Source organism: Vidua macroura, chromosome 6, assembly GCF_024509145.1.
Source record: "Vidua macroura isolate BioBank_ID:100142 chromosome 6, ASM2450914v1, whole genome shotgun sequence".
NCBI lineage: Eukaryota > Metazoa > Chordata > Aves > Passeriformes > Viduidae > Vidua > Vidua macroura.
The window spans coordinates 39,648,519-39,672,713 of record NC_071576.1 but is presented as its reverse complement, the minus strand read 5'-3'; the positions used below and the strand labels follow the sequence as shown (position 1 = coordinate 39,672,713).

The window sequence follows — 24,195 nt, the reverse complement described above, 5'->3', positions numbered from 1 at the left end:
GTGTTAAGACCTGCAGGACTTTTGGAAGTGGATTTGTTGGGGGGTTAGGCAGTACATTGATTTAGTGTTAGTAGTTTGTCATAGACTGAGGTGATGGCTGCGTTCAAGTTGGATTTCCTCCCAGAGATGATGGTGGACCATTGCTCCTTGAATGCAAGCCCTGTGTAAGTATTTTCTCTTCATGTCTAAGTTATAACTAAAATGACAGCTGGAATTGATGTCTCAAGCCCCTGCTGTCTGTTGGTACAGAGGGGGACAGGAAGGAGAGATAGGACAGCCTGCAGTTTGTTTTCTTGAAGAAATCCTAGTGGTCATGGAAGATTGATGTTGGTCTCTAGATGAGGGGGAAAATGGTTTGATAATTGTGGCAAAAAGGACTAAGGAGAAATAAAACTTTTTAGTTATATTGCTTGTGGCATGCTACAGGTGCAGATATTACAAAATGGATTGTTGAATTCTTCACTTGTGGGAAGAACTGTTTCTGTTCTTCCCTATTAATGACTCCAGACTAAACGTTTTAATTAAGAGTAAAATATTCCTTGAATACTGTTGAGGTCATGTTAAGAGTTGCCCAGTTAACAGTAGCCATGTTGTGCTCTTGAAGCACATGGAAAGCAGGGCTGAAATTATTGGAGAGGGTAAACAATTTCCAATTGTTCTTATCTGAAATGAAAAGAGGTAGTTTACATCTTTGTAAAAGGTGATGTTTCCCTTGGCTATTTGGAGAGGTGCTGATCCTTTCTGAGTGGAAAGGTGGAGAGGAGCGAAAGGATTTAGGATGATTCCCTTTCCTTCTAGTAAGAAGTTTTGTTGTTTTTGAGGTCTGTTCATACAGCTGTAAAATTATGAGCTTTCCCTAACGTCAGTTTTTCCTTAGGCTCTGAACACCAATGTATTGATGGGAAAAATACTAAACAGTACTGGGCTTGGATTTTTTTTTAGTTCTTTTCAGGGGGGAATACGATTTCAGGTGGACAGTGAGAGGAATACTGTTTACTATCATGTGCAGTTAATAAGCCATTCAAACTATCTTTAAAGGAACAAAGCAGGCATGAAGAGAACTGACTGCTCTGGAAGAAGACCACCTTCAGCAAAGAGTTTGGGGGTGGGGGGAATCATTGTACAGATGCTGTTCCACTCCCTGTGTCCTTTCGAGATGATGCAGGGATTGGTCAGCAATTTTAACCAGCTAATCACTATAGCTACAATAGGGTGTTGTTACAGTCAGACTTCTGCAGGGAGAGGTGCTCTAGAGCACCAGGCTGGGAGTACTCATAACAGACATCACACTGCACCTAGCAAATTATGAGTCAATACAGGGAGCAGTGTAGAGCTTGTCAACTGGCTGGGTGGAGCATAACACAACTTTTATTAATAGCTGTAAACAGTTCATATGACTAGACAGAATGCCTTGGAACCTGTTGAGGATTCCCATACTCAAAACTTCGGTGGTGTTGTAGTCTAAGTGACCTTTTTTTCTGTGTTAGAATCCTGTCATTATTGAACCTGATTCAGGCTGTGACTAACTGGATTGTCCAATCCCAGCCTTTTCATGTACAAATTAAGCCTGGTTTTTTGCCAATTATTGTTGAAAGCTCCCTAGATTCACAGAAGTATCACCTTGTAAACCTTTAAAGAAACTTACCATTGGATCAGTTTATTCTGTTTCTCTGTTCTAAGATGGAGCTTCACCTTGGGCAACAGTTACAATTAGTCTCATTTTAAAATGTTGTAATAATATTCTCTCATTTCCAGTGGTTACTGATAACTTTAGTGGATTGTAGGTAGTCTGAGCTTAAGTTCCTTTCAGTTCTGGTTTCTTTTTCTGTAAAATTTTACATGGCTGAACTAGTGTTATTTTTCAGTTATCTCAGCAGATTTATATCCTGAATCCCACATGTTGACTACATTGTGAGAACAGAGTTTTAAACAGCTGTGTAGAGTGTGTTTCGTTTCCATGTACATAGCTTGCCAGTAAATGCAAATGTACTCTGGTATGCATACTGGGAATGGGCAAGAGTCCCCTTTTATATGTATATTTTCATCATACACATTTATGTATGTGTATAAAATTATTTTTTTCTTTAATTTTGCCATAAGCATGCTTTTGTTTAGAATTTGTAGGAAGATATAAACCAGAAATTCGTTTTTGTTTTTCTTAGCACAAAGAAAATGAATGGCACACTGGATCACCCAGACCAACCTGATCTAGATGCTATCAAAATGTTTGTGGGTCAAGTCCCACGGAGCTGGTGTGAGAAGGATCTAAGAGAACTTTTTGAACAGTATGGTGCTGTCTATGAAATCAATGTCTTGCGGGACAGGAGCCAAAACCCTCCTCAAAGCAAAGGTGAGAACTTCAGTACTTCTCTTGTGAGACTTGGGGTTTCAGCCACTTTCACATAGTTCCAGTCTTAGCTGTGTGTTTATTCAAACAGCCCTGTAGGAGCTCTGTGTGACCAGGTGTGCCTGCAAGCCCAGACTTTATAAAGCATTTACTTAAATGTTTGTCTAATTATACTTGAACTGTGATCCAGTCATTAACTGAGCTCAGAAAAATCATAATTTCTTTCAGAGCTCAGCAGTGCTGGAGATGCTTGAAGAGTATGAATTATAATTGCAAAGCAGAACATCCAATAATACTGTGTTACTCCAGAGAGCATCACTGTGGTGCTGTGATATGATCAAAATGTGGCTGGATGGGACACAGTTTCAGATAAATATGAAATTGGTGTTTTAGTTGTTCATATTAATCGAATACGTATAAACATTAAATCCTTACTAAATTTTGTGCCTGGATTTGCAGTTCAGTTATATGCAGTATTTCCTGTGAAGCTAGGTAGGGTTTTGGTACTAGGAAATAATTGAGTTTGAAAATGAAGTAGCCAACAGATGTATCAAAGTGTTTTAATGGTGTAGTGGTGATGTTGGGTCAGTTCTGAACATATTCTATTTTACTACAGTTGGAAATCTTTCTTAAACTTTCATAAACAATGGCACCTACCTGTTTCAGTGCCTAACCTCTTCTACTTATCATACATTTTACATTGGAAGGATAGAAGTGGAGCTTGTAATTTCTGTACAGCTCTCCAAGACTGGGTGTTCTTTCCTGGGTAACATTTTGTTTCAATTGCAGGGTGCTGTTTTGTTACATTTTATACCCGTAAAGCTGCACTAGAAGCACAGAATGCTCTTCACAACATGAAGATCCTCCCAGGGGTAAGAGTAGAGCCCTGCTTTCTTCACAACTTTGTCTTGTTTCTCTGAGCTCCAGCACCACTGAAGCACAAACACATTATGTTGCCCTAAAATAATGTAAAAAACTATTCAAAAGATCAGTGTTATAAGATCTGTATAATAACAGATCTTCTGGGAATTTTGGAGTACTTAAAAGAATGATATAGCAGTGAAGTGGGTGGGCATGGCTTTTATAATACTCTGAGGAGGAATGATGGCATACCTTAGGAAAGCCTTTTCTTGGAATTTTTGTAGTGTTACATATGCATCTCTCTAGAAGCAATTTAGGCTGTAATTTCTTTCTTTCACAATTCTTACGTGATGTATCTCATATAGTATGAAGTGAATGTATCTGGGATTAAATAATCTTTTTGCATTTTAGATGCACCATCCTATCCAGATGAAACCAGCTGACAGTGAAAAGAGTAATGGTAAGCTTTACTAAAGTCTCAGTTTGGTGTCATCATTTGTGCTAGTCAGAAAGCTTGAGGATTTCCCTTTTGCTTAACAGCTTTTGATGAAGTCTTGAATTTGAGTTTTTTAAAAGAAAAAAAAGTGAAAGCAGAAAGGTATGTTTTCAGTAATAGTTAGTGTGAGTGATGTCTCTCAAATTCCATGACTCAGAGTATCTCTCCCGCTGCTGCTTGTGGTAGAACCATGTTGTCAGTTAGGGAAACATCCAGTGAGTTCTTCTTTGTACTAAGGTGGTTTAAATCTTTGTTGGGGACATGGGCAGTGGGATTGAGTGCATCCTCAGCAAGTTCATGGGTGATGTCAAGCTGAGTGCTGTGGTTGATACCCTAGAGGGAAAGGAAGCCATCCAGAGGAGCCTTGATGGCTGGAGAGGTGGGCCTGTGTCCACCTCATGAAGTTCAGCAAGGCCAAGGTGCTGCAAACATGGATACAGGCTGAGTGATGGGTGGATTGAGAGCAGCCCTGAGAAGGACTTGGTGGCTGAAAAAATGAAGATAAACATGCAGTGTGCACTTGCAGCCCAGAAAACCAGTCATATCCTGGGCTGTATCTAAAGGAGGGAATAACAGGTTGAGGGGGCGATTCTCCCTCTGCTGTTGTAAGACCCCATCTATTGTACTGCATCCAGCTCTGAGGACCCCAGCATAAGACATGGACGTGGGAAGCATGCTCAGGGAAGGGCCATCAAGATAATCATAGGGATGGACACCTCCCCTATGAGGACAGGCTGAGAGAGTTGGGGTTGTGTCGCATCCTGGGTTATTCCGCCTGGAGAAGAGAAGAAGGTCTCCAGGGAGACCTTCTAGCAGCCTTCCAGTACCTGAAGGGGGCCTACAGGGAGGATGCGGAGGGATTGTTTATCTAGAAGTATAGTGATAGCACAAGGGATAACAGTATTAAACTGAAAGAGATTTAGATTAGATTTTATTAAGAAATTCTTTACTGTGAGGATGGTGAGACACTGGAACACATTACCCAGAGGAACTGTGGGTGCCCCATCCTTGGAAGTGTTCAAGACCTGTCTGGATGGGGCTTTAAGCAGCCTGGTCTAATCAAAGGAACTAGGTGATCTTTAAGGTCCTTTCTACACCAATCTATTTTATGATTTTATGAAATCTAGAAATGCTTTTTCAAGTGTTTGTCCAATGTGAAGCAAGGCCTGATGCAGCTAGGGTGGGAGTCAAAAATACTTGTAGCATACAAGAGAGGTTGAGAATTAACAGCAGTTCAGCAGAGAAAAAAAACTTAATATTTCTGCACATTGGCCATTTCAGGTGGATTAAGAATTTTGTCATCTACCACTGGGTAAATGATCATTTATCCATGCATTTCCTTATAAGAAATGCCTTTCCTTTATGTACATACATACATACATGTTTAAATATGTATGTATCTGTATTGCTGCAACCTAAGCAAAGAAAGCATTTAGCATCCTGTAGTTTCAGCCTTTCTAGGCTCAGCTGAATTTTATTTTCTTCATTTGCAGTAGTTTGTGTTGCATCATGGAGAAGATAGTCCCGATTTGAGAAAGCTTACCTCTTAATATAATAGAAAACAGAAGATGGAATGTATGGGTAACATATAGTAGGTGCAGTTCCATCTGCACATTCCTCCACAGATATACAGGACACGTTCCTGTGTAAATATGTCTAGAAAGGAGTCATTCTTTTGAAGTATTTTTGGGAAGAGAACAGAATAGGTTCTCTGAACTATAACTGACCTTGCATTACATACAAACACACATACAAATATCCTGGGAAAGTAATGGAAAGTTTAAAAAGTATTCAATGGAGTTTTAGGATGTTAATTCTGAGGCTATTATTTAACTCTGAGTGTTAGTAAAAAGTGAAGATGACAACAATAAATAAGAAAGCATTAGTTATGAGAGTATTTGAACTTGCCACCAAGACAAGGAATTCTGGATCTCTTGAACTAAAATGGTCTGCTAAAAGGATTTGAAAGCAGCTTTCTGCTCTAAGACCATAAGAAAATGGATTGGGTACAACATTAAGATTTAATGGCCAGTTAAAGTCATGTCTGCTGGAATAGCTTGGAGTCTTCCTTTCCAGCATCATAGAAGACTCAACAAATAAGTTGATTTCCCCTCACTGTAGCATTGAATAGGAGAAGACTTTTTTCAAGCTTCAAAATGTACTAGAGTCTTCATCATTTTATATTGTGATGGATGTTGTATAACTGTTTTATATTTTCAAGTGATATTATGAATAATTCACTTCATCCTTTAAAAGAAAGTGTTTTAGAGGTAATCAGCATCCTTAAGTAAGTAAATTGAGAGTATAAATATCTGCTCTGAATTCAGATTTACCCCACTCACTCAAGTGACCTTTAGCTGACATTAGTAACAACTAACTGAAAAGTTAAGGGAAATGCCTTTCTGAACCATTTATTTTAAAAGAGTCTGCACACTGAAAGGTATTCTTGAACTCTAATATATTAGCATCAGTATTTAGAGCCAAGAAATGGTACCACACATTCCATGGTTTGATTTGAGGTGTTATTTTTGTGCTTTTGGTGCAGATCAGAATGGGCGTATCACTAACAGAAGTAAAAGTGTTCTGTTTTAGCAACTGCTGTTGCTTCCACTGTTGATAGAGGAGCATGAGGAAATGGGCATATTGAAATTTAGGTGATTGGCATGAGGCTAAAAAGAAGCTTTTTGCAGTTCACTTGCTTGTTTATATGCAGTTAGGTATATGTTGGTAGTCTGAAGATAGAATAAGCAGAGAAAAGACAATGAAAGTAGTCCAATAATCCACATTCAAGCCTTCTCTCACCTAGAACTGAAGAGATACAGGGAAGTGCTGAATCTGTCTTACTTTTTTCCTTTTTTTTTTTTGCATTCCTGTTGTTACAGGTTAAAAATAGTCAGCAACTTATAAACATAAAATCATAAAACAGACATCTGTCAGGTTCATTGCAGTACCTCATATGCATCCTCTTAAGTTTAAGACATAGCCCATTACTGGCAATCTGGTTTTGATAAGCCCACATCCTAAAGACAAGGAAAATAACTGCAGTTAACAGAGAAGACCTAAGATCTAGTAAGCACATATTTGCTGGTAATAGTCTTTATCTTTTGATTCCTTAGCAGTAGAAGATAGGAAGTTGTTTATTGGAATGATATCCAAGAAGTGCAATGAAAATGATATTCGAGTGATGTTCTCCCCCTTTGGGCAGATTGAAGAATGCAGGATATTACGGGGCCCTGATGGCCTGAGCCGAGGTAAGCAAAGCAAGAAGCTTTTTTGGCAGTTTGAGGATGCTGGATGCAGCCTTTTGCAATTCAACCTGGCATTTGAGCTTTTTCTGTGATTCCCACCTACACCCCCTCCCTACCCAGTAAGCATTTTCGTTCCTGTATTCATCTCAATAATTGTGGAAGTAGTGAACAATTTGATTCCTTTTTATTCTTTCCCTAGGTTGTGCATTTGTGACTTTTACAACAAGAGCCATGGCACAAACAGCAATCAAAGCAATGCACCAAGCACAAACCATGGAGGTAAAACAACTTAGAGGGTGTCAGGAGCAGATGTAATTGTCAGGCAGTCACTATGGAGTTTCAGGGACTAGAGAGCAGAGAGAAGGACAAGTGCAGTTGTGGGTTTCTTCACAAAAACTGTCCTGGACCCTTGTGTTTGTTTTGCTCTATTTTAAAACTTGGAGATAGAAACTTAATCTGCAGAGAAAATACCAAAATACAAAATAGAATTAAAAGCAAACAAGATTTGGAGCCTTTGATGAAATGTTCTGTTTGAATATATATGTATATATATATATATGTCTGTATGTATGCATAGAAGAGGAGGGGAATGATTCCAATGCTTGGGTCTTAATTCAGTATTTTTTGACTGCTGGGGATAGCACGTATGTAATTGTTTGAATTGCTGTTTGCAGGGTTGCTCTTCTCCCATTGTTGTAAAATTTGCAGACACGCAGAAGGACAAAGAGCAGAAACGAATTGCTCAGCAACTTCAGCAACAAATGCAACAGATCAGTGCTGCCTCAATATGGGGAAACCTGGCTGGTCTCAACACACTTGGACCCCAGTACTTAGCAGTGAGTTTCTGATTTGGGTTCTTTTCATCTCTTCAGGGATGGGAGTGTCTTGACTGTCTTGCAGTGTTTAATATATTCATTTTTAGAAGGCTCCTGGTAGATAGGAGTGATAGGAGCTGGATTCTTAATCCCCATTTTGTGGATGAGAAGGCTGAAATCGTGTTATGTGCTCTCATCTAGCTGGGATACTTTTACGGGAGGATTTAAACCCCAGTCACAATGGCCCTAATTACAGAAACCTTGGGTTTTTCTCCTGCGTTCTGTAGAATGTGCTTTTTCTTTATATAGTACTACCTCAGTGTTTACCATATAAATGCCCTGCTCATGCCTATCTGATGACATAGTTCTTGTATCCCTGTATCATTTTCCTTTATTTCTGTCATCCTCTTCCAGTGAAACTTGAACAGTACTTGGTACTGTCCAAATAGAAAGGATGATCAGATTGGAAGCAGAGTAAATAAACCCAAACAACAACCAACCAAATAAAAGCAAACCCTACAGAAGACAGAGAGGAGCTATTCTGTTTAGCAAAAATGATGTAACAGAGGGTTACTGCAGTTTAATTTCAGTTGATTTTGCTGGGTTCCTAAAGGATGAACTTTTCAAAAACTGATATGTTGTGACTCATAAGAGTTGCCAGAGTAGCTCTGACAACTGTAGTCATGTAATATTAAGTCTGAGGAACAGAAAAGGAAAATTTCAGCTCATTCTTGGTATGCTGTATAGTTGAAATGGGACAATTCTCTTACTACTTTTCTAGTTTTGGTAGATTGAAATTTTTTTAATAACAGCTAGTTAATAGAAAAAGGATTTGGAAATCTCTAAAAACCTTCTGAGCTAAAGCTTGAAATATCTTTTATGTCTACTGTGCATAAGGAGAGTAGAAGAGGTTCCCTCTCCTGGTGGCTCTTTCATTTTGGTATGGCATTGCCATTTGTCCCATGCTGGCAGTGTCAGCTGTACAGTCTGTTTTTAGGTAGCATATCCTTAGGGTTGGCAATCCTGCCTTAGGTGCTTTGAATAGGAATTCTCTCTCACTACTGATTCTGCTGGTTTTGTCTTGGTGTGTTGGCTATAATTTTCCCTCAGCATTGCTGATGTTGAGTGAGGAAATCATTGTGCTGTTGCTTTGGCTGCAATTGCTGCATGGGCTACGTGGAGCTTCACTGTGGTGGTGCTCTGGCTGTGTTGTTCAGGGGATTCTCTTTACGCTTTGCTATGATGTGGTGCATGGGCTGCAGGAATTCATTTGTGACGGCGCTCTGGCTGTGGTGTGATGCAGTTTCTCCCAGAAGCAGAGCCAGCCCTCACTCTCACTCTTGTTTTGTTTTTTGGTGTAATGTCTAGCTTTATTTGCAGCTCCTTCAGCAGACAGCAGCTGCTTCATCTGGGAACCTGAACACACTGAGCAGCCTCCACCCAATGGGAGGTGAGTTTTCTTCCACCAGAAGACAAATTCAGTGCCAAACAAAAGAGAACATGGGTAGACAAGTAGCCAAAAGGCTGTAGGCATTTTAATCTCATTTGAAATAAGTAGTCTTGTGTTTGCCTACTCCTTTGAAATGATAGGAATTCTCTGCTACAAGTGTGGCTGTTCCTTCTTAATCTTATTTTAACTATTGTCCCCAAGGTAAGTGGTGGTATCTCCCCAACCTCTGGCATTTAAAATTATTTTCCCTTATGGGTAGCAAAAAGAATGCTCTCTGTATTTGTTTTCATCCAAACAGGTGCATATGTGAAGAACTGTGGTTTGAAATAAGCACTCACTAATGCACATGTTTTCAGTGATTCCGGATTCTCAGTTTTTGCATTTTCAGTGCATTTAAGAACAAAACATTTAAGTGGGAAATACATTGTTGTTAGGAATGTGAGCTAGTGCTTCATTCAGATTCTTTTATTCATTCATTTGAATTACAGTTCATTACGCCATTACTGTTAGGGAAAATAGCTTCATAGATGTGAGCCAAATTCCTTGCTGTGGACTGCTAGTCAGAATATTCACTGAGTGTAGCAGTCCTGGAGCTGTAAATTGGTTGTCCCTTTTGTCTTCACACAGTTGGGAATAATAAAACACATGTTAGCAACTCCATTCACCACATTCTCTAAATTTTTCTGCTTCAGCAGAGAAATCTATAGTTTTGATTTTAATACTGAAGACTTAGAACTTTTCCAATTGCCTCCTGGAGTTTTACAGTAGTTGCCAATATCATGTGCCCTTTCTGTGCAGAAGTTCATCCAAAAGTGTCTTTGTAGATCTGACTTGTGTTGGCTGGTGCACCCATCAGTAACAATTACAAGCATTTGTGAAGTGTTATATTTTCATTTATAAGAATTTTGATTTATACTGGAAGTTGATTCTAAATTCAGCTTGCTACGTTGACTTCTTTCATGTTGGACCTCTTCAGAGCTCTTAGACCAAAGACTCTTGCAAAAAGCAATTTTTTTTTCCAAACCATTTCACTAATATCCTGTGGGGGGGGTGATCTATAATGGATTTTGTTGTGCACACGATCCTGCCTTTTCCCCTTTTGTGTCTGCTTAAAAATAAGATGTAATAAAGAAGAAAGTACAACAGTAAGGACTGGGGCAGAGCAAAGGGGGTAACTATCTGAGACTGAGAAGTTTCCAGGGTAATTCTTTCTTCACTATTAAAAAACAAAACAAAACAATATCATACCACACCTTAAAAACTGAAAAAACAGACATATAAATAGTATGTTGCATAGTTATTCCAAATCTGTGATTCCCTACCAAAAAAGTTGTAGTTTTAAGGTCTTGATAATATCTCAGCTGATCTCCTTTCTTGAAATTCATAGAAAGAAAAATTAAGTAGGTTATTAGATCCCACACTTTATCAGACTTTGTAGACAAAATGTAATCTCGACGCTGTTTGAAAGCAGATGGGAAAACAGTGTGATGACAAGAGGACAGGTGCAGTGTGCAAATGACAAACTGCTTCAGTAAGGAACAAGCTGCTCTATTCTTCATTAGCTCCAATGCTTGCACTTTTAACCCTCTGTAGCACAATAAAACTAAATAGAAAACTTCTTGATTTTAACTTCATCCTTTTATGTTACAATGGAATCTTGAAAATCTAAATAAAGAAAGAATCTGCTTGTTTTGGGAACTAAATTTGCCAAAGGAAACAGATCCTGCCACAAACAGAAAACAACTGAAAAACAGTTTAAAAAAACAAGCAAACTATACTAAAGGTATTAGAAGAACTTTAGAAAATAATTCATTTATAATGCATTGTCACATTCTTATGTTGTCTGTTTACTGCTTAAATTACAAAACTGATGTTTTAATTATTTGAGATGTGTGCTTTGCTCCCAAGGTCTTACTGACTATCCAAAAGATGATACTACCTCTGCTTAGGATGTTCTGATGTTGTTAATTGAAGGGTGATTAATTTAGTTTTGTTTTTAATTATGTTGGGAATAAATATTAGGAATTGTCTGAAGTCAGATGAAAAGAGGAGGAATTGTTTAAATAATCAAAGGTAGAGACAAAAAGGGAAAAGTGAAGGGAGGCAGACTTGGAAGAATGGAGCTAGTCTACCAAAGGATGGCTAAAATACAGAATTCAGGAGGAGATCCATTTTAATGGATCCTCTGGCAGAAAAAGAGAGCAAAATACAGTCAGTACTGACCAAATGGTTTCATTCAAAAGTGGTGGCTCAAAATGAAGGTGAGTCAGATGAATAAATTGACCGGTAAAATTCATAAGTACAGGTGTCCCTTCCTCCCCTGCAGTATTCCTTACTCTCTACATACAGCATGCCTGAGGCTTCCTGTTTTCCTTTCCAGTATGCTTGACCAGCCTGCACATGCGTTGGTTGATCCTGTGGTCACAAGTTGCCACTTGACAATTGTCTCACAATTGACTGTTGCTTCTTGCCTGCCAGGGGGACCAAACAAAACATGCTGATGCTCAGCTGATGGTGGGTTGAAGCCATGACTTTGTGGCCTCTGTGGTGTGAGGCCTTTGTGAAAGAATTTTGCAGTTACTGCTGTCCACATACAAAGGGTGTGGAGGGACATGAGAGTGGGAGAAGTTACTGGCCTGATGTCTAGGCAAGTTCTGTAGCGTGCACATGAGCTCTCAGACCCTGGCTTAACTCCTATATTTGTTGACTGAAGAGAACACTGCTTGAAAATTTCTGTCCTTTGGAGTCTTCATCTGGTGTAATGAGTACCTGGCCTTTTCCAGAACCACATCTATCTGGGCAAAGAAAAAAATTTTCAATTATAGCAAGAAACTGCAATGTAGCAAAGATCAGTAACTAGTATTAAGCCAGTTGCTTTTGAGCTCCTTCCTGTTCGTCCCTCATGATGAGCTTGCTGGATCTGTCACACTTGGGTGATGGTGGCTCTGACAGGAGACACTCGTCATTCCTCCCTGTGTTGCAGGACTGAACGCAATGCAGTTACAGAACCTGGCCGCCCTGGCAGCCGCGGCCAGCGCAGCCCAGAATACACCGAGTGGCACCGCTGCGCTCACCTCCTCCAGCAGCCCCCTGAGTGTGCTCACCAGCTCAGGTAAGAGACTGCCCCTGCTGTAGCCTGGCATGCATTGCCCTGGAAGTCCTTTCAGGATAGATGTCACCTCTTTGTCTATCCCTTTTTGGCACTTTCATGTTGATCTTTAATAGAGAAACAGTTTACTAGTGGATTCACTGGCCTCTGTTTAGGATAGGTATCTTTGCCACTAGCAAAAGCTTTTTTACCTGCTGTGTCTCTTCCTTCAAATGGTCAGATTAATTTAGAGTAAAAATAATTTTTGAGGTCATTGTGAAGCAGAAAGGTAGGTGACCTCCTTCCAGTCATATTATTACAATCTCGTCACATATTTGGTTTATCTGTGATTTTAGGCAGGCACTGGTAAATACACCCTGTTCCTCTCAATATGGAAAGAGAAAATGCCTTTAGCGTGAGATAAAGCATTCTGTGCACTAGAACAGTACAGCTTATATTCCATTAATGAAGACAAGGATATTATAACTTTTTCATGAAAGTAGAATAAACAGACACCTAGCAGTTCTACTGGAAAGTAGTTGTCTAGAATTTAGTGTACAAGTTACACATAAAAATCAGTATCTTCCTTTTGCTTGGCTTTTTTGTGTTTTGTTTGTTTTGGGTTGGGTTTATTTAACTTCAGGTTAGGTACATTAACCAGAGATACTAGAATGTCCAAGTAGTGTTCTTTTGCTGCCTTATTGTTAAATGTGATCATTAAATAGAACAAGCAAAAAATTAAAAATAAATTCAATTGTGCTTATGGCAGACATACTAAATTTCTATCACAAATGAGGATCAGTATTCTGCTCAGTTATTTCTATCCTATTTTGAGTTACTACTAAATCCTGGCTTGAGAAGGGGGACCCTGTATTTTCAGGGTGTCAGTTTTCCAGCATCTCTGGCTTCTGTCCTACAGAGTTGACATCCTCACCTGTGATGGTGACAGACCAAAGAGGGTTGGAGGGAAGGGGTTTTAAATTTCCACAGGTAGATTTTGAATTACGTAGGTGGACCAAGGAGCCAGGCTAAGAGATTATAAAGAGATTACAAGGAAAAGCTGTTTAAAAAACCTTCTGTCACATGATTGGGAGTTAAACCATGGTGCTTTGCACAGTTTTCTACTTAAAGAAATTCCCAAGAAAGAATTAGTCCAAAGAGTGTTCTGTTGCAGGACATTTTTACATAAAAACTTTGTGGTCTGCAATCCTTGAAATATTGAAATTTTTAAATTTATCTTGACTCACAGGTTTGTATCCTACTCTATAATTAAAAAACAAAAGAAAACAAAAAAACTATGAAGAGTTCAGGCTACAGAACAGCTGCATTCATAACCCACTAATGCTTCTTCATCAGAAAGGAAGCATGAAGGTGAAAATACCTAACAGGTTTTCCTATATTTCCTCATGCTTCGTCAGGTTACAGTTTGTTGAGATTGGCATCTAGAACTAAGATTTCCTTATTGGCTGTCTCGTTTGATGACTGCATCAAGTTTGTTCTCTATTTTGTTGAGGTGGAGAAGGGCTGGCAGGTTGTGAATTGCAAATGTCAGATGTGCTAGAAAAAGCAGAGACAGCCCCTTCTCAGAAGTGTGAAGTGAAAGGACAAGGGCAATGGACACAAGTTGCAGCCAAGAAAATTCTGATTAGATAGAAAAATAAAATTATTGGCAAGAGTGATCAAGCTCAGGAACAAGGGGCCAGAGAGGCTGAGAAATCTCCATAATTTCAGAGGCTGAGAATTCAGTTGGAAAGGACATTTTGAAATTCAGAAGTTAGATCAGCTTTGAGCAAACTGTTAGACAGGATAATTTACAGAGGTCCCTTTCAAATGAGGTTATGCTACTATTCATTGATTCTTTGGAATTGGCTTCCCCTTTGTGAATTTTGGGAGTTCCACAGAACTATGCAGGTTCCTTTTTCCTTGATGAGAGACAAATTTCAGGACTCTGTTCCATTTTTTATCATGTTCGTGGAGGGGCTCAGGGGTGGGAAGCAGCCTATTTTCCAGTACTTTCTGTACTGAATTCAAATAACCTTCTGATCCTCAGTAATATCACTAAATGGTTGTGTGTCAACAATTCAGTTGTTATGGTGGATATTTTGTATTATATCCTATACAGATTTATCAATTAACTCTTCACAGACCTGTAACATGAAGCAGACACTATTGTATTGCTCTTTAAACCTAATTTCAAATATCATTTTAAAGAGTAAAAATTAGCTTTGTTCAAAAGAAATAAAAAGTTTTGGAGGGCATGTTGTCTATAAGTAGTCACTGACATCAAATTCTGAAACAGTTCTAGTGCTTTTTGTTAGAGGTATAAATATGCTTCACTTTTTAGAACTACACCCAAACTGGGATGAGGGGAAGCCTCAATGAGTACAGACACATTCAATCCCATGATATTTCCTGTATTTATACAGCTTTTTGATTCTTTAGTCTTCAAGTAAACTTGAGATTCTATTTTGATTAATATTCATACATGTATTCACTCTGTATCTCTTCACATAGAAGGCTCTTGGGTCCACACAGAAAACATCTATCCCTCCTGAACCACACCCAGACCTTGAAGAAATTCAGTATATTCAGCAGTTCAGTACATGTGTTAGTAAGTGCCTGCCTTGTCTGAGGGACATATGGCAACATCTACTATGATAGCCTCTTAAACCTAACGGCAGATGAGGTGACTAACTCCTTGACTTCTCTCCATCTGTCATCCAAATGTTCACCTGATGCTTATGTGGACAGATTGCATAATTGGTGGAAAAATCCAGACAGTCGTTCTGCATAGTTGCCTTCTTGATTTTCTTTCATCTGCTCTGATATAATTTGTATCTGAGGAGCTTGGAAGTCCACACAGTGTAGTCCATGGACTTAGCGATGGGTTACATGTTGGAATGGTGGAACTCAGACGTGTTACATGTTGTTGTGCTGCCTTCCAACCCACTTCAGACAACTTTCTTCAGATAGTTCCAAGCACAGTTGTGTGTTTTGATGTAGAATGGGATGAAGTAAAACCTTCAACCTTGCTGAAGATCAGCTCTTGGAACACAACAATCTGCTGCTTTATGTAGTTGTTGTTGCAGAGACCATGGCCATAAATAAACTGCTAGCTTGTGAAAGAAACGTCCAAGAAAATACTACAGAAGTATCTCAGTTTAGGAGTGTCTTGTCTGCCAGCTTTTTGACTTGACCACCAATAAGAATTATCTGCTTCAGAGGAAAATAGAATGGTTGCAAACACTGAGGTATGTTTCCATTTCTCTTCCTTATAAAGGCAACCTCAAAACTTAGATGATTTTTCAGGCCTTGATGTGTCTCTGGCAAAATTGTTTTCAGAGACAGCAGAGTATTTCTGGTTTTACTGGAACTAATTCAGGTACAGTTCAGTCAGATTCATTGTCTGAATTTAACTTTTCTTCAGGTCATTACTTGGATGCTACATGACTGAATTAGGACAGACGTACTGTTCTGTCAGTTTACCTACCTCCACAAGTTGTTACTTGATGTCCTTGTCTGAGTTTCATTATCTTTCTAATAATATATCTTTCAGTATCTTTCTACAAAGCCGTTCTTTATTACATATTCAAATTTTCTTAAAACCTTCTTAAGCATTTTCAGCTATTTATGTTAGAGTTCACCTCTTTGACTAGATATAACTCAGTATATAGATCTAAGAAAACATAATCTTAGCAGCAAGAAAAAATCCCAACAACCCATCAAAAACTGCACAGAAACAACATTAAGAATTAGGGATAGAGTAAAGAACATGTATAAAACAATACTGATTTTCCATCCTCATTGCTTTGTTCTCTTTTCTGGTCTAAAATACAACACAAGAAAAACAAGAACAGAAATGATGACTAGAACAGTGGAACTCCTTCACTATTAGGAATAGTCTGAAAAACAGAAGACTGACATGTGAGAAGGCTATGATTAAAGCCTACATTAGTGTTGTAATGAAATGAATAGGGAAAAAACAGACACTAGATATTCCAAGAACAGAATTGCAGGATATCAGGTCAAGTTGTCACCTGATAATTAAAAAACAAATTTTTCTTAGCATAGTGCATGATTAAATTGCATAAGTTGTAGAACATAGTAAAGTCCAACAGTTTGGTTTTCACATTGCATTGAAATTAATGAATGAAAATTGTAACTGTATTACAAAGACATTACCTTTGGCTGAAAAAATCCTAGATTCACAGATGGCTCTGTTGGTATATAGGCTATAAATAGGAAGCATTCCTTTGTAATTGCTCTGTATTTCTGCTCTACTGTTACTTATCTGCCTTTTGTCATCATCAGAAATGGGATGCTATCTTCAATTCCTATGTACACAGGATAAAGAAAATACAGACAAGTCTTCAGTTCTCTTGGCATTTTCAGTACTAAAGCATTTCTTGTTTTGTCTAAAGAAATTTCTGATAAAGGCAGCTAAACTAAAATAACTGTGTGATCAGCTTTTTATAGTGGTTTAACTTAATTTATTTTAAATCACAGCCTTTTAAAGTAGGGAGGTATCCATTTTCTCTCTCACTTTGTTCTCTAGCCTTTTTTTCCTTAGTTACTGCTACTTTATTGGGGGTGGGTTTGGAAGGGTTTTTAAATGGTGTTCTCATCTATCAAATGTAGTGTCTTTTTGAATTATAAAGATCAGCAATGAAATGTTGTAGAAACAAGTGATATTCTGCAATCAAGGTAACTGTACAGTTTCTGAACTTTGGCTTCTATTCAGCCAGCTGTGCTAATTTTTCTACCAGCTTGAGGGTTGTACTGTAACTTGTTCCCTGTGTTTTCCCAACATTTAATATTCTACTGATAGTAAGACAGGAAGTGTCTCCTTTTCATCAGAATAAGCGTCTTAAAATAGTTTGGGATTTTGTCTTTCAGTTTTTGATTTATTAGGACAGTTTGTCTTAACATGTACTAGAGGAGGTTTGTCATTCCATCTGTTATTACAAAAATGGTATGAAGTGCAGCTCTCTGTTTCTCATGCAGCTTTGGTTAGGTACAACTACTTTAGTTAGGGGGTTGTTCGGTTGTATTCCATTTAAATAGTTCTAATATCCCACCCCAGCAGAGACTTTGTGCCACAAACATGAAGTGGTACATATGTAGTGTGTGTGAAACTGCTTGAAAGATGCTAAAAATTCTTTTAAATTTTTTATGGATGTATGCAGCATAATTGAGAATCACAAAAACATGAGGAAAACTGAAAATGCCTCAAATTCAGTTCTTCTCTTACCTCCTTAGTCAAACTGATAAATTCTTCTTGCAAGCAGATTACAAGATGCCTCTACAGAATCAGTCTTCATTATCTTTTAATTTTTAGCCGCCATAAATATTTTCTAGTGCATCTTGTGCAGTAAATATAAACATCTCTGTTAATAGCAATACATATAGCTTTTTTCTACAGTCATGTACAAACCTGTTAGAAAAACCACTGCTATATAATCATAAAAATACTATGCATTTCTTATTTTATCATGTCTATAAATCTTTGTAGATGACCTCAATGTGAACTTCTTTTTCTTTTGACATACCAACTTTTTTGTCTCATGATTTTGACATTGACTTCTGTGGAACTAACGCAACCTGGTGTACAATTTGGTGTGCCATGTAAGCTGTTACTGTCCTAGGTACTGTATTGGTAGACTTACTGAGTCAACGTAGTTGAAGATGTTGCTGGAATAGAGGACAGACTATTTATTTTTGGATGCACATTTCAAGACTTTTCTCAGTCCTTGCCCCAGCTGTGGCAGCAGGATTTTTAATAGAAAATTATTTAATGTGTCAAAAAAATCTGGGCATGTGGTGTTCCTGTTCTGGCAGTATGGGAAAACCGTATGTTCAGCCTTCTTTAATGTCCCCAGTACCTATGTTGCAGGTCTTTGTCATCTTGAGTGATGTTTCAAGGATATATGTTAATACATAGCAAGTGACTCTTACTTTAGGCAGCAGGAAACAGGGCATCACTGCGGGTTACCTTATGTTGAGATACAGAGTTTAGCCAACATATGTATAATGTCTCAATCTTACATGTCTTACACTTACTGGCATTATTATTGCTACAAAGAGTAGACGTTATGATGAAGTAGAAATTTTTTAAAATGTAGGAAGTGCTTAGAACATATAAGCAGTATGATCAATCAAGTTGTGTGGATTTGGGTTGGTTTTTTTTTACATAAAATATCCTGTGTTGCCTGAATCTGTTCCTTACTAGTTTTTTCTACTGGAATAACTTAATGAATAAATTGAATTATCAGAACTAAAAAATATTGGTTGAAGTTTAATTGTTTTATTTTAATAGCAGGTTCCTCACCTAGTTCCAGTAGCAGCTCCTCTGTTAATCCAATGGCTTCTCTTGGAGCTTTGCAGACGCTGGCAGGTGCTACAGCAGGCCTCAACGTTAGCTCTTTAGCAGGTAAGTTACGTGTAGTGGTGGCTTGGGAAAACAGCTGATTCTCATTCCTCAGCCTGTGATATCTCTCTGGGGTGATTTTTTTGCTCCTTGCTTTTTGTAATCATGCAGAGCATTTGAAAGGTTATTGACCTGGCTCAGTGGAAGCACTCAGTCATCTTTTATTTCCTCTTTCTTATACAGGAATGGCAGCCTTAAATGGAGGACTTGGCAGTGGTGGTCTCTCAAATGGGACAGGTAGCACAATGGAAGCCCTTACACAGGCTTATTCTGGAATCCAGCAATATGCTGCTGCTGCACTGCCCACACTCTATAACCAGAGTCTCTTAACACAGCAGAGTATTGGTGCAGCAGGAAGTCAAAAAGAAGGTAGGCAGAAAGTTGTAGAAACTACTTGAGACGGGTTTTCAAAAGGGCAAGCTTAGCCCTTCCACCTACCTTACCTGCAGATTTTTTATTGGGTGTCATTTTTTAAAATCCAGGAGTTACTGAAGATAAAAAAGGTCTGTGGGATCGTTCTACTAAGGGCTGCCCAAAGTAGTTTTTATACAGGATGTTTCTCATGGGGTTTGTCTAGTCTTAAGTGCTTCCTTAATTATACTCCTGCATGTTCTCAGAGGGAAGGAGAACATGAGTCTACAGCCTGACAGATCCCACTGTCAGAGAATCTGATGTGGTTTTGTTAATGTTGTTTTCTGGGTCCTTCACCTCTTCCAACAGCTACTTATGCCAGTCTTTTCACTCTTCAGATTCAGGTTAAATTTAATATGTAATGTAAAGTAATGTAAAATGTAGGAGTAAGTTTTCAGCAAAATGTAGCATGTTCAGAAGAGAATCTGTCAGATTACAAGCCATGTGATTATTTGTATTTTGTTTGGAAATTTACTTAGTTGCTTTGGGACCACAGGTTTTGTATAGCCATTTTTTTGTTCAGTCAACATCTAGCATTCAAACTTACTGTTCAGCTGTCATTACAGCAAATATCTGTGAACCAGTTTTGGCACAATGTGTAAAGCACAAACAAAAGTGTTCAGAAAGAGCTAGAATTATTTGAGTGATCAATCCCAGCAAAGGGTCGTGCTCATTTATTCTGGAATCAAGTGCTCTGCAGTACTGTAAACAGCAGTTTCATTGTTTTATCTAGAAAATTTGTCTTGACTGGCTCTTCCACCTTTTTTTGTGCAGTGGGTATGTGGTATCCATGCTCCTTCTGAATTTATTTTCCTACTTGTTTGAAGGTCCAGAGGGAGCCAATCTGTTTATTTACCATCTTCCCCAGGAGTTTGGGGATCAGGATCTGCTGCAGATGTTCATGCCATTTGGAAATGTCGTCTCTGCCAAGGTTTTCATTGACAAGCAGACCAATCTAAGCAAGTGTTTTGGTATGTTGGATCTACAGCTTCCTTCAAGGGGAAGCAGTGGGGCAGACATTGATCTCTTCTCTCTGGTGACCAATGACAGGACCTGAGATAAACGCCTGAAGCTGAGTCAGGGGATGTTTAGGTTAGATATTAGAAAAAGGTTTTTCACCCAGAGGGTGCATGGGCACTGGAACAGGCTCCCTAGGGAAGTGGTCACAGCACCAGCCTGACAGAGTTCAAGAAGTGTTTGGAAAGTGCTCTTTTCAGTGATCTTTGTGGATCCATTCCAACTCAGGATATTTTGTCATTCTAATAAATCATTATCTGTAAAAAGGTGGCTTTTATAGTAATCTCTTTTTCAGTATATTGTCTAGTCTAGCTGTTAAGGAAGTGGGGAATTCTATATATTCCTAATAAATAAATAAACCAAATGCTTCCAGCAATAAACTGTATTTTCCTGATTTTCAATGTGCCTTTTTGCTTTTCACAATTTCATACTATTGTGCCCTATTATAGTGTTCTGGCCCTAGATAATTCTCCCTGAGATTAGCTCAGTTGGTTAGAGCACTGTGCTAATAATGCCAAGGTTGTGGGTTCAATCCCCTTTTGGGCCATTCACTTAGGAGTTGGATTCCTTGATCCTTGTGGATCCCTTCTAACTCAGAATGATATGTGATTGATACTTGTGTTTGCAGACTGTAATGAGATAGTTCTTCTTGCCTCTTCCTTTCTTTTCAATAATTTCAATAGTAATTTGTATATATTACTTAGTACATGATGATTATTAATTATTTCTATTAATATCTTTATAGATACAACTATTGTGGGTACCATATTGCATTTTTGTAGTGCCGTAAGATCTCGTGACTGTTTTGATAGATGGAGATTTCTTGTGATGGAATAGGAGAGGTGTGCCTTTCTCTATGGTTTTGATAGCTTTGTGTCTACATAAAATCCTGATTTTTTTCCTATTTGAGCCAAAAGATGTGCTCTGATGCTTTGTGAGAGCACAGAAATATGCCGATCATTTATCTATAACACCTATATATGGACACATAGCCATTGACTGGAGTGGGAGTTATTCTCACTTCAGACACTGAATGGAGTTATTTAAAATAGGTTCCTTCAAAACACTGGAGAAGTTTATTTTCAGGATAATCTTTTCCAGGAATGCTATGCAACCTCCCATCTGAGAGCAACCTAAACATAATAGTGGTACCAGTGCTGCCCTTCCTTGGCAGCTATTTCACTTCAAACAAATCTGCTCCCATAATGTCATGAGGGTGATTTCCGTCTTGTATCTTTAATGAGCTTTTGCATCTGGATGAACATTTTCCAGGTTTGGTTTTCTCCCAGGTATGAGTTCTTATAAACAGCAGTACTTATTTTGTTGATAGACTAAGAAATGTTAATTTCTTAGTCTAAAGTGAACTGTGTATATCTTCTGGCCAAAGTTTCATATGTCAGAAAGCAATGCTTTGTCTGAGAGCCTTTGGAAGCTATTATGAGGAGACTGAAACAGTTGTGAGCTTCTGAAAATGGCACTTCATGCAAGCCTCTCTTACCTTGTGAGTGCCTCATTTCCAGTTGTGAGTAGCCGTTGCGGGCAGCTCTGGCATGGGGTAATTGTGTGTTTTCCTCTTCTCAGGTTTTGTAAGTTACGACAATCCTGTCTCTGCGCAGGCTGCCATTCAGTCAATGAATGGCTTCCAGATCGGCATGAAGCGGCTGAAAGTGCAGCTCAAGCGCTCCAAGAACGACAGCAAGCCATACTGAGCACCCCTCCCCTCCGGGACTGGAGTGAGAAGGATCTTCTGGTAAGTTGGAGAGGAGCGCACTTAGTGATTCGAAGCCCTAAGGCTGTGTTTTTACAGTCCTGGAAGCTGATCCATGCCTTCTATCTGGCACATCTTCCCTTGAAGACTCTGCTGCAGCCTCTGCTGAGAATCCCACTTCGGATGGAGGACAAGTTTGTGCTTTTGTTTCCAGTGTTTTACTTTGGAGTTTAGGTGCCATATCGCTGAGGGTTTTTTTTGTTTAGTTTTGTTGTTTTTTTTTTTTTTCCTCCCTTATTTGAAGTTTGCTGTGTTTGTAACCAGTGTGTGTTGAGAAGGACCAATGCCAGCTCCTTGGGGGTGGGGAGAGAAGGTTAAAGGGAGCAGCAGAAACTGACACCACACTGCCTTGGGGTAGAGAGGAGAAGGGAAAGCAGAAATTATACAGAACAGCTGATGAAAACAAAGATGGGCAAGGAGAACAGAGTCCTGGGTGAGAAAGAACTGACTCCATGTAGCCTTTGTCATGCCCCATCCGCTCTTTGGAATTTCCTTAACTGTATGCCACGGTGGGGGTTTATTAAATCATCTCTAAAGCAAGAGATGGGCTAAAAGGGTGAACACATTAACAAGCCAAAGGAAAACTGCAGTGATCATTTTTTCTTTGCTGTATATAAACTAGGGTTTATATAGCAGTGTGAATGTACACAGCGCTTTATAAAACTATTAGATAATGTCTCTGCCCAGAAAATTTCACTCTCTGTCTACAGTGGAATAGTAATGAGATGCAGTGAATTTCTCCATGTATAAAAAAACTTAACCTATGTACTTCATCTAGGTTTTGTGGAAGGGTAGAGGCAGCTTAGTCTGGATGAATACATCTGGATCTGGAAACAATAAACTTTAGATCCCTGGCAACCTGCAGAAATTTTTGAAAAATTTTCTTCTTAACCGTTGATCCAATTGCCCATTTCTATGGAATAATGTCCTTTTTTTGCAGAGATTGCTATGAATTCCTTTTCATAAGCATAATGTAAGTGCTGATTGTTTATTGAAATGATAACTTCCTGTTTTGTTGGGGGTTTTGGTTGGTTTTTTTTTAAATGAACAAAATTCATGCAGTGATTTGGTCTAGTAATTAGATGTATCTCTCTGCTGCAGTTTTCCTTTAAGGTGGTGTATACCAGTGCTAAACAGGCTAAACCAGGAGCTGCAGAACCAGAGTATCGAGCCATTCAGTCTTTTTCTGCCTTTTGGTACAAGCTGGTATCTTTTATATTGAAGGAAAATGGAACTTTACCCCTTAACTGAACACACTTTCTGCACACCAGTGAAATTGCTAGTGCATTGCTAAGGACCTTTGATATTCACTGGTTTTAGGGGGCTCAAAGGACTTTTGACACTCTGGCCTGAGCTGTTTGAAGAAATCTGTGTAGAGTTCCATTTTATAACCACGAAAATCCACCTCTATGACAAGAGGAAGTTTACAATTTCTGTGTCTTTAACAGAAGTTTGATTTACCTCATAATATCTCTTTTTCCTTGTTTTCTTTGTACTCCTGAGTTGTAAGGCTGTTTCCCAGGGCTCCAGCTAACACTGCAGTCTGGGAGCCAGCTGCTAAATGATGTGTGTCCGTCAGACATGGGGTCAGGACTTCGTGTTCTGCTCCAGCAGGAGGAGCACTAAACCCATCAAACCTGAGATCTCGGGTCCGAATCCCCACTTGTGTGCCGTGATCTGTTGGGAATCTTGGGCATTTCCAGGGACTGGGCCCCCTGGGATCTCAAACCTCAGAATTACAAGGCCTGATACGTAACATCCGAGGTGAGCCCTTTCCAGTTTTTAGATTGAAAATCAAACAGTTGATGTCAGTCTGTCCGTATTGATGGCAGACATATAAATCTGTCAGTATTATTTAAATAATTTTGTGGTGGCAAAGTTTCAAAGGCCAGATTGCCAAATTTCCCAGTTACGCTGGCATGTGGTACCCTTCTATGTTAATTATTTGAATTTCTCTAGAAACGTAAACATACACTGAAGTGAACCATGTACACTTGAATTCTGCACCATAGGAAAGATGTGTCCTGGTTTTCTGAGAAAAGAGTGTTGAAGTGTGAAGGCCTCCAGGGTGATAATGGGAATTTTTTATATATATATATATATATATAAATTATATACTTTTCAAAAAAAGGAAAAAAAAAAACATAAAAAAACATAGTTGGGAGCAACTGCTCCAAGTGCAGCCTGCTGTAACCAAGAATGTTGTTTCTATTTTTATAGAAGTTTTATACCGCTCCAGGGTGGAGAATATTTATTGCCTAAATTAT

General features: G+C 38.8%; 1 protein-coding gene across 18 annotated transcripts in view; it reads left to right on the top strand.

Annotated features, from left to right (window-relative positions):
• The window catches only part of CELF1 (CUGBP Elav-like family member 1), a 67,802-nt gene that overhangs the window by 29,765 nt on the left and 13,842 nt on the right, over window positions 1-24,195 (top strand). For 8 of the 18 annotated variants that reach the window (XR_008437517.1, XM_053980122.1, XM_053980118.1 and 5 more), the window contains 12 exons: window positions 2,163-2,350; window positions 3,137-3,219; window positions 3,620-3,668; window positions 6,821-6,955; window positions 7,152-7,231; window positions 7,627-7,788; window positions 9,136-9,217; window positions 12,201-12,329; window positions 18,622-18,735; window positions 18,916-19,101; window positions 19,971-20,114; window positions 21,742-21,910. Coding sequence is in view for 17 of the 18 variants with exons in the window: in XM_053980122.1 (XP_053836097.1) it covers window positions 2,173-2,350; window positions 3,137-3,219; window positions 3,620-3,668; window positions 6,821-6,955; window positions 7,152-7,231; window positions 7,627-7,788; window positions 9,136-9,217; window positions 12,201-12,329; window positions 18,622-18,735; window positions 18,916-19,101; window positions 19,971-20,114; window positions 21,742-21,869 (1,470 nt within the window). In the remaining variant the exon portion in view is untranslated. The remainder of the gene's footprint in view (window positions 1-2,162; window positions 2,351-3,136; window positions 3,220-3,619; window positions 3,669-6,820; window positions 6,956-7,151; window positions 7,232-7,626; window positions 7,789-9,135; window positions 9,218-12,200; window positions 12,330-18,621; window positions 18,736-18,915; window positions 19,102-19,970; window positions 20,115-21,741; window positions 21,911-24,195) is intronic. The other 10 variants (XM_053980121.1, XM_053980117.1, XM_053980120.1 and 7 more) reach the window with 7 other exon arrangements.